General features: G+C 41.7%; 1 protein-coding gene across 6 annotated transcripts in view; it reads right to left on the bottom strand.

The window, feature by feature from the left end:
* Positions 1-473: 473 nt before the first annotated feature.
* TNKS1BP1 (tankyrase 1 binding protein 1) overlaps positions 474-14,721 on the bottom strand; it is a 29,574-nt gene continuing 15,326 nt past the window's right edge. For 5 of the 6 annotated variants that reach the window (XM_020792244.3, XM_020792243.3, XM_020792241.3 and 2 more), the window contains exons 6-12: positions 11,649-13,411; positions 6,352-6,757; positions 4,616-4,757; positions 3,744-3,877; positions 3,297-3,439; positions 2,796-2,874; positions 474-957 (exon numbers count right to left, since the gene is read on the bottom strand). In XM_020792244.3, coding sequence (XP_020647903.3) covers positions 2,814-2,874; positions 3,297-3,439; positions 3,744-3,877; positions 4,616-4,757; positions 6,352-6,757; positions 11,649-13,411 — 2,649 coding nt within the window. In that variant the 3' untranslated portion in view covers positions 474-957; positions 2,796-2,813. Of the gene's footprint in view, positions 958-2,795; positions 2,875-3,296; positions 3,440-3,743; positions 3,878-4,615; positions 4,758-6,351; positions 6,758-7,114; positions 7,189-11,648; positions 13,412-14,721 lie in introns of those variants that run through there. The other variant, XM_078383513.1, reaches the window with a different exon arrangement.

Below are 14,721 nucleotides of genomic sequence, written 5' to 3' on the forward strand. Positions count from 1 at the left end.
GCAGCAGGAGAACCATTTCAATTAGGATGAGGGCAGGAGGGGGGAAGGTTAGCCTCCCTGCAATGCTAATGCAGCCCAGATTGTTTCCCTGGTGTTAAAAGCAGCAATTTAGATATGGATGGGAGGGAGGGGCTGGTCATAACTCCAACCTTCTCTCATTGCCATTCATTGTTCCATCTGATGAATATTGTTGATCCCTATTGAAAGCGAGTGAAAAAACTAAATTCTTTATTATAATACTGACGTTCATTCTGGACTCCAATACCAACAAGTACAAAAATCAGTTTGAACAGGAAACTATATAGAATGCTACAGTGATTTGTCCCCTCAAAAGCACATCACGTTTGTTCTCCACCAGCATTTCATTATAACCCTTGACGTTGTCTGCCCATCTCAGAAGCCTGTTGCCAAGTAACAAGACCTGGCTCTGGTTACAGATCAGAGGATCACACACAAGCACACTACAACCACAGTGCTTTCATAACCATGAAACCTTTATTTATTTCAAGTGACAGAAGGGTAAAAAATCCCTTCCTCTTTTGTCTGAAATGCATTATACGGCAGCAGAGAGAGCAAAGGCCTCACCTCTTTGTCTTCCCTCCCTACACAGGGGTGAAAGAAAAGTGGCTGGCATGAAGTTCCTTGACTGATTAAAAATAAAATAAAATAAAAAGACATTATAAAACTGTACTTGGTATAAGATGGCAAAACAAAGCAGAAGGAAACAGCCAGAACAGTGGCAGAGAGAATCTGACCGCCATATGCATGAGTGAATGTGATACAAAGTGCATAAATGTGCCTTATCCTCCCTCTCCCCTCCCAACCTCCCCCACCCACCCCACCTCCCTCAATGTAATTGGATGGGGACTCTGGCTTCAAACCCACCATCCCACCTCCCACCCGTGAACAGCTCACTGGAACGTCTGTTGTCAAGCCCCAAGAGCAGGAGACCAACATCTGCAACAAAAAGAATATGACAGGGAATTACAAAGGTTGCAAGAGAATACGTGGTAAGGGTTGTTTGCTGTAATGCAGGGATCCCACCTACACAGTTAAACATTGTTGCCTGGCTTCAAATCAGAAGCACATGAATGACTTGTCCAAACAGCATAGTGGTGGATTCTGTCAAATCTTTGCTCAACTCACATTTTAGGATTCCCAAGGAACCAATCTCCTTTCATTTCTCCTAATTAATTCTTTAATTAGATAGACTTCATAGCCAGCATAAAATCTTAATTACAGATGAGTGAAATGTACTCCATTCACAACACACTTATCTCAAAAGAAATGGCAAATCATGTATAGCACTACCCCCTGGGGGGGGATTTCATGAAGAAGCAAGCTGCTACACACCCAGGGTCATTTCATACCATGTATTTTCCAGTGGCAAGAAAGGTATCTGTGTAAAGTGCTCACTGACAATGACTCCTGTTCTGAGTATCCCCTATTCAACTTTGTATCTTACTGATAAGGGTACAAGGCAAATTCTAATGGTAGTTCTAATTGGAGTAGATTCACTGAAATGAACAGGACTGTGCAAGAGGCAACTAACAAGTCCCATTTATTTCAGTGGGTCTATAATCTAACTGGAACAGTTCCTTTACATAAAAAGCCAGGCATAAAAATTACCTTGTGTTTATAATTGGGTGGGTAATACCTTTATTGAACTACTAAAATACTACAAAGAGAAAAAAAATATTTTTTAAAAAAATGTAAAAATCACAGCTAGATGTACAGGCCTGGCATGTTATGTTGTGTGACTTGACCTCTGGCTGATGGCATAAGCCTAAGGTGTCCTTTATTGTTGCTGACTGTAGGGTTTCAAATAGCCAGGCAAAAACATGGTCATCAGGAACATGGAGGATCAATCACCTACTGTATGTAAGATATCAGAGGACCAACTTACTCTAAGTTTTGCCATACTGATATAGAAGAGTTTGCCAGAGCAGCTTCCATATATTCACACTGTTCTACTAACTGCAGCAGGGGTAACTTGTGGTTCTCCACATATTTCTCTACTCACAACAGTCCTTGCAAGCATAGCCCATAGTAATGGATCATGAAAGCTGCAGTACAAAAGCACCTGCAGGGTCACAAGTTGTTTGTCCTGAACAACAGTTTTTTCCTGAACATGATAATTCCCTCCTCTGACAATTCTGGGTTTATATTGATAGAACTACACCTGTAGTAGGAAGCAGAGGAGGGAACACTGATTCCATAAGCCCACATCCAGTAGCTATATTTTAGCAACAGCTTGACGAACGCCGAGACACTGACTAAATAGTTGAAATATTGTGACTGGAATGATAATTCCAATTTCCAAAAAGCTTAGATCAGCCAATTGCAGCACAGGAACTCTCTCAATATATCACACATTTACTCCAAATCACAGGTTTTGCACAAGCATGATTTCAAACATGCAATGCAAATACAAGAAGTCAAAAGCTGAATTGAGGCACATGGTGGGAAAATTGGGTTGAGTATTGGCAATGAAAGGAACAAACTTTCTTACAATTCTTTCCAATCCCATCAACTGTGCGCAGAATTTCAATAGAGGTTGAACTGCTTGGTCCAGTAAGAGTGACAGGCACTTCTTTTCTCCTTTAGTGAGAATATTGAGTTACATCTGGGCCAAATCCCACAAACCTTTCTTGCAGCTGCAGAATCAAAGTGGCCAATTTGCTGTTATGTACTGCACTTGGCAAGCAATGGTCAGCTCTCAAGCATGAATATCAGGGATCAGATGCTGTTTGACAAGTGAGACTCAAGCCAGATGTCCAAGAGGAGACACTTGCCTGCATCTTTGTTTTATTTCAAGGCTTCTTCTTTTTCAGTTTCAGCACTTGCAGCCAATTGGGTGAGGATGTTTCTGATCTAAGGAATTAGAAAATGTTTAAAAAGCAGTAAGGGGTCACTTTAGTATATAGAAGAAAAAGATAATTACCCACTTTCCCTGGCCCAAATGTGGTCTCAGAACCAAGTAGATATTTTCAGATGGGCCCTTGTATCTTTTTTTCTTGTGAAAAAAGTGGTGTAGTGGTACCACTATAGCTACAAAAGCAATGGCACTTTGGATAATTGAGATCATTATAGTTTAGATCACTAATAAATATAAGTTTATATCATTAATAAATGCAAATCACTTTTATCCTTTTTTTATCCAACACAATGTTGTTGAGTGCCACCACAGTTTTGTTAAAATTACTGGAGATTCATCATACTCTTCTCTTGCACTACATATAGCACCCACACAGATATGCAGTTTTAAGGCCTCTACAGTATCACCACACACCTACCCTGCAGTTTTCTCTGGCTTCGGTGGAAGTACCAGAGGCTTCCCACCAATCTTGCAGGATTTAGAGCGCTGTACTTGGGCATCCTTGGCCTCACTTTGTGGATCTCCTTCCTCAGCAGAGCGATTTCGCCCTCGCAACTTGGCCTGTAATCAAAGAAAACAAATTACAAGCAGGCACATTGCAGAACATCTAACAATTGCCTACAGCTCTCCTGTGCATTTTCTCCCTGATATTTACTGGCTTTATTCCTGCCCCTACCTGGTCTTTGCACTTAAGGTCAAGGGGTAAAGATACTAACCTTCCTCCATCCTTGATCAATACTTTGATTTCAACTTGAAGGTTTATGTGGAACATTACAATTCCCCTTAAGGAATCATGAAACCAACACTAACATACTGGTTAAATGTCTCACTCTTCAGGCTATTTCACCCTGCTACTTGAATCTACCTTCAATGCAGAGGGGCTGAGGCCTGGGAAGAGTGGTCCTTTAACTCCCTTGGACAAAGGAGAACTCCGTGACTTCCTGCTCTTTGGCTCCTCCTGGACTTCTTCATCAGAAGCTGCAGAAGCTCTTCTAGGCTCTGAACAGAGAGAAATAGCAAAGTAAACATCAAGAAGAATCTGTGCTAATGCTACACAACACCCCACAACTCATGCCACTACCAAGGATGAAAAACAATCTAAAGCACAGTGCCTAGAACATAGTGAGTACAGATAACTTGGGGAATTCCAGCCAAATAAATTTGATATGTTTAGCCAGGCTGCACTTGGGCCATCTGGCAGACTCTGGAACTAAGTCTAAGCAGATACAGCTCAAGCAACCTGTCACCCACTTTGTCCCCTCCTATCTTGTTTGCCCAGTATCAGATCTTAAACTGGAGTAGTGATCCATCTTTTTGCACTGTTTAAGTACCATCCACATTTATCTGGTCCTGACACGACCAGATAGGTGGGATATAAATGAAATAAATAAATAAATAAATAAAATTTACAGGGCAATACAGCTGCAACTAGTAAAGCTTTATTAAAATAAACATATATGAATATATTAAGAGGATCTGATCTTAGCAGTATGGAAAACAGGCTACCTATGAATCACATGCAAGATGGTCAAGACCTCCTTGTGAAGAAAAGTGAGCATCTAACTAATAATAACAAGAACAGCCTCAAAAGGAAGATGCTACACACCAATTGCATAACTGACTGGAATATATGAATAAAACATCCTAAGACACACACATAAAAGATGTGTGTAACACTCAAGAAAAGGATTATATGCTAACTACATGCCAGACTTAGCTTGCAACATCCAATCTTACCTGTGGAATCTCTGAACATCCAGCTATTCCTGTCACTCTCTGAAATAGCACCTCCAGACCGGGTAGCTGGTGCCCGATGACCCCGCTTACGACCCAAATTAGCACGGTCACGGTACACAGTGTTGTCGAGAACCTCTGTATCCTGAATGCATACATAAGAAATGAAGGAAAAGATCAGGGCAACGAACTTACATAAATGCACAGCAATGCCACACAACTCCAGCACCTCTGGTATATCTGCAGACCAGAACAGACAACTTTGGTAGAGCAGGTGGAGGGGAAACATTTTTGCCATAGGCTTTGCCATGGACCAGATGGGGTCTGGAAATGGCCCAACGTGCCCCCCCCCATTAAAACTGGAGTTGTACAGAGGACCATTTCTGGTTTTCATTTTTTAGAACTTGTGGAGAGTTAATCCCTACAGATCTGAATCAAGCAAAGGTTAGTGCTCCTATGGGCCATCAGAAATGAGGAAAAATATACAATTTTCATTTTTTTGACACTGAGAGACATAAGAGATGTCTGTGACATCCTTCAGGCTATAAAAATGGCCTGGGGGCCATACGCAAACCACAGCCTGCACTCTGCCCACCCTTGCTAAAACAACTTTTGTCCTTCAGTTCTTTTGGTGAACAAAACTATGCCATATACACTTCAGGCAGAGATTTACTCTACAAAATCATGCCAAGTGAATATCAATATACTCTCCCCACCAAAACACAATGCAGCCAAAACAAAATGCATCTTGTTGATTCTTTAAAATGTGTTTAGTAATTTAAATTTATTCTGGCCCACTCTAAATATTTTCTTTTCCCTGCCTGTTTCAGAATTATATTCCTGTATTTCACAAACTTCACAGGCTATGAGCAAAAGAAGGCAGAGAACAACCTCAGGCAGGATGCATTACAATACATCTGAACAGTTTGCAAGTGGTTCGTAAGTGTTGTTCCCTGTTGTAATTCACCTGAAGTCTGGGGTGGAGCTTATTACCAGTACCTTGAACATTCTATTCTCTCCCACATAGCATAATGTTAAAAGTGTAACTCGGACCCCACAGGTATGCTTCCAAGCAGTTTGGCATTGAGTGAACCCCATCCCTTGAAATGCAACTTTTATCTTCTGCCTTACTAGATGCATATCTGCTATCCAGTCACAATGATAACATTAGAAAAATACAGATGTCCTTCTTCCCTCCCCAGTCTCCACCTTCCTCCTACATCACCAAGAAGATACAAGCTATTCTTCAAAACAGTCATAAGCCAACTTGCAAAGCCTGGCAATATTGTCTGTAATCAGTGGCCAGACTTGACACTGGGGACACAGAAGGAAGGGCAAGGGCAGCTTTGTATCCACCAAAACAATTCTGTTCAGCAAAGCTGAAGCATGACTTTCTGCATGAAATATCCAACAATACATTTAAATACAGCATATAATATATTGGTTGAAATCTTGTTCAAATCATAAATTTTGGTCCGTTTCTCCCTGGTAAACAATGTGTCCCTGCTTTGATTCTCAGGCATGGCCTCCCCATTACCCAAAAACTGTGGCAAGGACACTTTGTTTTCCAGGGAGGAATGGACCAAAAGTTACAATTTGACTTCTTACACTACAAACAGAATTTCAGCCATGAAATACAGCTTGGCCAGGCTCTGCATGCATATAGTCCACAGCTAGATGAAAGTGCAAGAAGTGTCTGAACAAGTGATCATGTCAGAAATATCCCAAGGAACAGTTACCTCCAAGAAAATGAAGTTTTCTGTTGCCAATGTTTCAGCCCCGTCTGAAGCCTGATCCTCCTGGGACACAGTCTGCATGCCCTGGCTTCCATTTTTCTCTAGATGACACAATGCTTTTGTTTCCAGGTATGACTCACTCTCATTTCCACTGTCCAAGCGGCGGCTGCCACCATCCACATCAGACAAAACCTTTTCTTTGTCCACCATTGGGGAAGGTGATCCTCTAGCCTTCTCATCTGAAGGCACCTGCAGATCAGGAAAGCTGCTCAATCCCTTCTCCCCTTCTGATTGGCAACTGGGGAAAGAGATAGGTCTCTTCTGCTGGACCACCTCTTCAACAGCACTCTTGGAAACCATCTCTTCCAGCAGGCGGCTAGGACTGGACAGCCGCTGGCTATGGAATTTTCTGTTCAGATGTGAGACAGAGCAAGTCAGTTTCTGGTGCTTGCTACTCTCCTCTGTAGGATTACTAACATTCTAATATAGCGCCTTTCCCCACAAGGTTTCCTCATATCAGGAATTTTCCTTCCTATTTTTTCCCTTGGTGTGCAAGGGGAATTCAAGTACACAGAAGACTGAACTGAATTACAAAAGGGAGAATGAACGCCTTCTCATTACAATGAAGAGCTAAAGAAAAATTGCACACTAGCTTGGGAAGATACAAATTTACTACTACAAATGAAGAAGCAGTACAAATACCTCAAACAGGACTCATCAGATAAATAATGGTCTGCCTTAATAAAGAATAATATGATTGAGTGTTCATGGGATATACTCCTGCAGGACTGAAGTGGAGATCCTATAATCCAAGACAGCACCAGGCTTCATTAGAGGAAACTGGGGGAAAAGGAGTACTTTAGCATCAAGAGAAAAACAAGCTAGACCACCTATTGCTTTCAAATGTTAATGATGTATGAAACTAGTTACAGGAGCAGCAGCCTCTATGCTAGATCCACAAAGCTGATGATCCAATAGCCTTCAAGGATCCAACAGCCTTCAAGGACTGGTTCTGCATTACCAAGAGCACAATCCTATGCATATGTACTCTGAAGCAAAATCTACAATTTGTTTAATTAATTTTACGTAGAAAAGGAGAAGACTGTGCTTGCCATGTCCAGCCATACTTAGTTCTCTGGGTTACCAGAAGCACATTCTTGCTCAAAATAGTGACAGAATTTATACTGGTATGGGCAACATGCCATCCTCTGGGCCTTTTATACAGTTCCCCGGCCATTTGCTTGAATCTGCTTCTTGAATCTGCTTATTGTGTGTACAACTTGTCCTTCATTAGGTAATATTTATTCTCTGTCCACCTTGCCCTCTCTATAGCTGCCAAACAACCCTCCACAGCCATTCTTTTTTTCTTGGTTGTGAAGACCATGTGATGACAACCTCAACTAATAAAGGGTAAAATTGGATCTAATTCCTCCCCTGGTTTCTATATATGCATCAACAACACAGTGAGAAGGCTTCATGGATCTGTTCCCATTTCATAACTAGAGCATTATCTGTAAGTTGTCTTCCCATATTTTCCCTTCCACCACATTTCTATCATGATAGGCCAGTAATGACTCTACATTTGAGGACAAGGAATTTCAGCAACCTCTGGTGTGACAAGCCAAAAGGGCCGTTCCAATTCTCCTTTATCTACTGGCTCCTCCCTCATCAAAAGTGTGCCACTTCCAAATCAGACCACTTCTTAATCATCCTTTGTTGTTTTGACTCCCAGTTGGGAAGTTGGTTAATGTATTGTCATAAGAGAGATGAACAGCATGCCCTTAAGTGAGAAGGCTAGTGTAATGCTGTTCAGGATGCTGGTAAAAGGCCCATTGTCTCTCAGGTAGCTCCAAGTGCCATGCCCAGGAATAATCTTCACTATTCAAGAGACCCAGATTACGGACCATATCAGATGGAAGCTTGGCAAGCTCTTCTATTAGCTGTGGGCCCCAGCAAATGCTGCGTTTTACTTAGCACCTTTGTCAGTCCTGATGTCTCACTGATGATGATTCAATGTGCTTTGGATGATCGTGGAAGTGAAAGGTATCAAGGAGAAAACAATAGAAGGCAAGGAAATTAGCAGGAGGAAAAAAAATGATGATTACTGAGAAAATCTCAAGTTGCAAGACCTCAAATTACAAAAATCTGAGGAGTTGCAGAAAAAGTATAAACTAGAAAATAATGTTATAATGTGTTGCACAGCACAGAGTTCCGACTCCTGTCCTCTGAAGATGCCAGCCACAGAGACTGGCGAAACATTAGGAAGAAAAACCTTAAGAACACAGCCAAACAGCCTGGAAAACCCACAACAACCATCGGATCCTGGTTGTGAATGCCTTTGATAATACATTATAATGTGTTCCTTACATGAATAGATTGCAAAGGATCTGTATGCTACCGGCAGGATTCTAAATTTTGAGCTTTTAGAGTTAGCTAAAGAGGAAGATGGACGAGTCATCAAGGTCAGACATGATTTCTATTTCTCCAGTGTCCAAAGTCCTTTAGTCACCTGAGCACAGACTGAAGTAAGAAGAGCTATATATCCCACAGAAAGAAAAAAGATTCTTGAAAGATAAAGCAGTTTGCAGAAAATAGTAAAAAGAAATACAGTGGTGCCTTGCTTGACGACGTTAATCCGTTCCAGCGAAATCGCTGTAGAGCAAAATCATCGTCAAGCGAAAGTAAAAACCTCATTAGAATGCATTAGAAACCGGCTAATGTGTTCTAATGGGCGAAATACCTCATCGTAAAGCGAAAAGCCTCCATAGGGCGGACATTTTCCGGTGCCTCTCTTGCGAAAAATCCGTCCTAAAAATAGCAGGCGGCCATTTTGAGAGCCACCGATCAGCTGTTTTCAGACCATCATTAAGCGAAAAATCGGTTCCCGAAGCAGGAAACCGATCATCGTTAAGCGAATTTTACCCATTAAAGCATCGTTTTGCGACCGCAAAAACCTCGTCAAGTGGAGGTAATCGTTAAGTGAGGTAATCGTTAAGCAAGGCACCACTGTATAGATACTGTAATTCATTCTGCATTTATTACAAGACAGCATAACAGGAAGAAGCAGCTATGGAGCATACTGAATGACTTTGCTGATGCTGTGTATGAAGGACACGGGACAGGATGTTGCTGAACCAAGACAGCTATAACTGAAAGCAAAACACAAGCTGCTGCAAGTCAAAAAAATTAATCAGTCTCTTTGTTTTCCATCCTATTAAACATGGCAGCTATCCAAGAAAAGACACTGGGACAGATGGGTAAATGACCATACAATGGCAAAGAGGGCAACACTTGCAGGGCAAAGAAAGGTCTTGCCTCTAGGCAATTGCCTGGTCACCTAGGAAAAGTGAAAAACATCCTCTGAATGGCCAGATGCAGACTCACCACAGCTGCTGCAAGTTCATTCTGCAACCAGTGAAGTACTTGGCTGTGTTTCAGCAGCCAGGTTTGAACAACTAACACAGACTAGGAATCTGACGAGTACTGAGAAAAAAATCTTCTTCTTAGTGATTTTCCAAGTACTGCCATGCATCAGCAACATTTCTTGGCTTCCTTTTTTATCTATATGCCGTTTTATTTTATTCTTTTGCCTATTATTCTGCACAGGAAACTGCCAAATCGTGCATAGGATTTCAGAGTCCCTGGCCTGGACCCAGAAAGTTTGTCTTCCTCATGTGATCTGTATTGGGCTGACTGTCTCAGCTCCATATAAAACCTTTGGCTCCAAAGCAAATACAGTCATGTTTTAGTACTAGATGTGAAATATATGCCATTCTGCATAGGAGTTGTAACGGCCTTGTACAGCCTGTCATTTCTTCCATGAAACTTACATTTTCATTGGATATATTGTGAAATTTCTTCTGAAAAAAATAACCTTACATAGAACACTCTCACTGTAAGGGAAAAGGAGGATTCTCCTCCCCCATTTTTCTCCAAGAGTGTGAGGTTGTGAGATTCACACTGACAATGCACATTCTGGGTCCGTATACTTTTTCATAGTATCATAGAACAATCGAAGGGGCCTATAAAGCTATCAGGTCCAGCCGCTTGCTCAATGCAGATCTGACAGATGACTCTAATTTTCTCTTGAATGTCTCCAGCATGGGAGTACTCATCACCTCCTGAGGTAACTGCTTCCTCCCAAGGTAACTGTTGTACTGCTCTAATAGTTAAGAATTTTTTCCTGATATTCAGTCTAAATCTGGCTTCCTGTAACTTGAGCCTGTTATTACATATTCTGTAGTCTGGGATGATTGAAAACAGATCCTGCCCCTCATCTGTATGACAATCTTTCAAGCATTTGAAGAATGCTGTATCTCCCTTAAATCTTCTTTTCTCAAGGCTAAACATGCCCAGTTCTTTCAGTCTTTCCTCTTAGGGCTTGGTTTCCAATCCCCTGATCATCCTTGTTGCCCTCCTCTGTACTGGTTCCAGTTCATCAAAATCCTTCTTAAAGTGTAGTGTCCAGAACTGGACACATTATTCAAGATGAAACCTAATCAGTGCCAAATATGGAATCTGGAGACGATACTTTTGTTAACGGAGACTAAAATAGAAACCAGCACTGGCTGTTTTTGTAGTCACAACACACTGTTGGCTCACATTCAGCTTGTGGTCTACAATTCCAAGATCCTTCTTGCATGTAGTACTACTGAACTAAGCATCATGTAACTATGCATTTTAATTCTTTTTCCTAGATGTAGAACTTCAAACTTATCCCTGATTTCTTGACTAGACAGAAGATATCCATGGAACACTGGAATACAGTGGTATGCCATGGCTACTATGTCAATGTTCTCCATCTCTGTCCTCCTAGCAGGGATTGACTTAACATGAATGTACCGTATTTTTTCCGTTTATAAGACACCCCCCCCCTTTTCTAACCCAAAAATTAAGAAATCTTAGCTTTGAGTATTGAGCCTCTGGGCTCAGAATGCTGGAGATTAAGAGTCCCTGTTGAATCTGAGCCTATAGGCTCCACCTCAAACAAGGTGTGTTCCAATTGGTTTATTCAGCATCAGCTGACATCAGTTCCATCAGGCTCGTGCCAGAAGGAAGCCTGTTCACAGAGGAAAGGTATGTGCCATTTTGTTCTCTCCTCAGCTATCTCGGCTTACTTCTGTGTAAAAGATGCCCTTCAATTTTTAGTGTAATGATTTTAGGAAAAAGTAGTATCCTATACACGGAAAAATACAATAAGTGCAAAGTCAATCAGTACTTTAGTTTCATTACCAATTTACATGCATTCTCCCCCATTCTTTTTCCAACCTGTTTTATTAAGGATTCATTATTGGCTTTACCTGTCTACAGAGCCTCCAGATGTTTCTGAGTGCTGCATCACATCACTGCCCAAACCAGTAGCTTTCAAATGACAGCTGTAGTCCTCACACTCCACCAGTGTTGCATCAGAGCAATCCATCTGTACTGGGCCTACCTCCTCAGTCATACTTAAAGCCTTTGGCCTCAAATTAAATAAATCCATGGTTTCAGTACCAAATGGATAGCAAAAATCTGCCTGCCCCACACCAGGCTCTCTGGTCTCCTCTGCCTCTGGCGAGGCAGAAGAGGCTTCTAAGTCCATGGAAGGGAACCACTGGTGCTCCTTCTCTGTAGATTCTGTAGATGTATTTGGGCACCCAGTTTCCAAGTCTATATGTCTAAAGCCAAGGCTTGGAGTACATTCATGCTGCCCCTCTCCAACTCCTCTGAACTCTGTCTCACCCACAGTTCTAAGGGTCTCACTCAGATCCATCTGGCTATCAATTGTTGCTCCCAAATCTACCACTAATCTTTGACCTGGAAAATCTACTGGGCAAAAAACACCATCTCGGTCCTTTTGTGTGGCACCAAACAGTTCTTTTTGTTCAATTCTTGAGGCATCATTGTCTTTAACCCAGTCTCTTGTGCCAGCAGAGAAATCACTTCCTTGTGGGCAAGTTTTTCTCAGACTATAATCATCGGCCCAGACTGGGCTCTGGGTACAAAATTCCAGATCACCAGTCTCAGATGTAGTGGTGTTGCCTTTCTTTATATCACTGAGTTCTTTTTCCCAGCATGCCTGGCCATCATCATGTTCACTAGATGCATCTGTTTTCTCAGCACTGAAACTGCCATCAGAGGTCTGGGCAACTCCCAAGTCATATTTGCTGGGCCAGTCAGACTGCTTGACACTCCATATATGGTCCTGAGAGCAGCTGTCATCAAGGCCATATGTATTAGGTCGTGGTTGCTGTTGGATGCTACCCTGAGATTCCAGAGTGTTGCTACTGTATTCAGTAGGTTGTTTCAGCTGGGAGGCATACAACTCTGTTTGCAGTTGTTTAGCTCTGCAACCAGCAATGGATTCACTAGGCCAGACTGACTCACTGCCACTGACCGGGTCATTGTGAGAGATGACTTCAATAGCATCATCAGAGCCCTCTGAATGTCCAATATTGAGCTTTGTGCCCTGTAGATTGTCAGTAGGATATTTGCTAGACTCAGCTGATGAACTGGTGTTGACTTCTGGCTCTGGGCAGCTGGAAATTTCCACATTGCATTTATTGGGCCAGCTAATCCTTTCAAGAGCATCAACATTATACTGCTTGCTCCATCCTGTCTTCTCAGTTGAATGCTTACTGTTCCCCTCATCATCAACATCAGTGCAAAGTTGGGGCCATCCTGGCTTCCTCACATATGGCTCTCCTTCTTGATGCTCAGTGGTGCTGATGCTATATGTGCTGCTCCAATCTGACTCCTTCATCTGTTGGTCTGAACAGCTGCTACTATAGGCAGTGAGCCATTCTTCTTGTTTGGGGCTCGAACCACCCAACAATGGTGTCCCCTTGGTCCAGTCTTGCTGACTGGCACCAAATTCTACATCCTGCCTTTGCGTGTCACCAATGTTGTATGAGGTTGACCAGTCTTGTGTGCCAGGGCCAAACTCTCGATCCTGTTCTGTTTCACCAGGCCAATCCACCTTGCTGATGTCAGGAGCCCAATCCACATCAAAGGCAGCAGACCGATTAGCTTCCACTATCCCAAATTCACTGCAGAGGTCCTTCCGTGACCATCCAAGGAGATCCTAATAAAGAAAAACAAGGCAAAGAGAAAAACATGGCCAAGGGAGCAAAAATTAAGGAGAGACTGGATTCCTTAAACAGTCAGTATAAAAATACCTAAAAACAACCTGAAAAATGAAATTTACCAGGATCTGTCCTATCATTTGACTTAACCTTTGTAACTGAGGGGAGGGTACATATTTCATAAGCCCCAAAAAATCCCAGGTTCGTATGCTGATACCTCCAGCTACAGCTGGAAAAAAGCCGAATCTGGAATCCTGTGTAGACAAGAGGCATGCAATCTGTTTCCCTCCAGAGGTACTGAACTAGAATTCTTCTAATCCAAGCTGACTATGGTTTATGGGAGTTGTAGTTCACAATAGCTGGAGGATGCTGGTCTTCATTTGCTCAGTCAAGATCCGTTGAGTCAGCCTGATATTACTACAAAATATAGAGTTAAAATTAAGACATTGGTCCCTGGATACAAATGTGATTTAAAAATAGATTCCAGATCTTGAAAGACTGGAGACGAATGATATAGACAATACTGAACTAGCTGGATCAATGGTCCTACTTAGAATAAGATAACTTTTTCTGTTCCTAGTCTCTTTAGGGCCTTTTCTGATGCTACTATTTTTCTGTAAGGAAAACAATTTCTACATTACACTTTTCCTATACGGAAAGCAATTCCAAGTAGAAAAAAATTATGTGTCAAAGTCACATGCAGATTATCATGTGTGACAGTCCTGCCTGTTTGTAGCTAGGCGTGTGCCATACTGAAAAATGATCTCCACTTATGTACAGATATACCGTGCTACATTTAAGATACAGCTACATGTAAGTTCTGCCTGTTCTCCTACATAAAAGTTCTTTTTTGTTAACAAAACTGTAACAAAAAATGCCCACAAAAATATCAGTGTCAGGGAATGATTTTAGCAAGGGTGTACTGGCAAAGAGCACAAAAAAGTTGTATGGAAATTATTTACACGGCCCAAAAGGGAAAGGACATAGGAACCACTGATAATGGAGACAGCTTGCAATACACAGTAACAAAACTGCTAAAACTCCAATCAGCCTGTCTGGTTTCATGGCCTTTCAGAAATACCGCTTATTACATTCACCACTTTGAACATTTAATTCATAGTTCTAGAACACCATGACTCTTTATTAGTCCCTGTATGCAAGCCAGTACAATAATTAACACACATATCAGTTATTGTACTGGCTTATACACAACATGCAATTTTATATATATAGCTACAAAACTAAAGCACACTTCAGGTTGAATGGGATGGAACACAAGTCACAACATCTTGTCAGCCAACATCTAACC

This window comes from Pogona vitticeps, chromosome 1 (assembly GCF_051106095.1).
Source record: "Pogona vitticeps strain Pit_001003342236 chromosome 1, PviZW2.1, whole genome shotgun sequence".
Classification (NCBI taxonomy): Eukaryota; Metazoa; Chordata; class Lepidosauria; order Squamata; family Agamidae; genus Pogona; species Pogona vitticeps.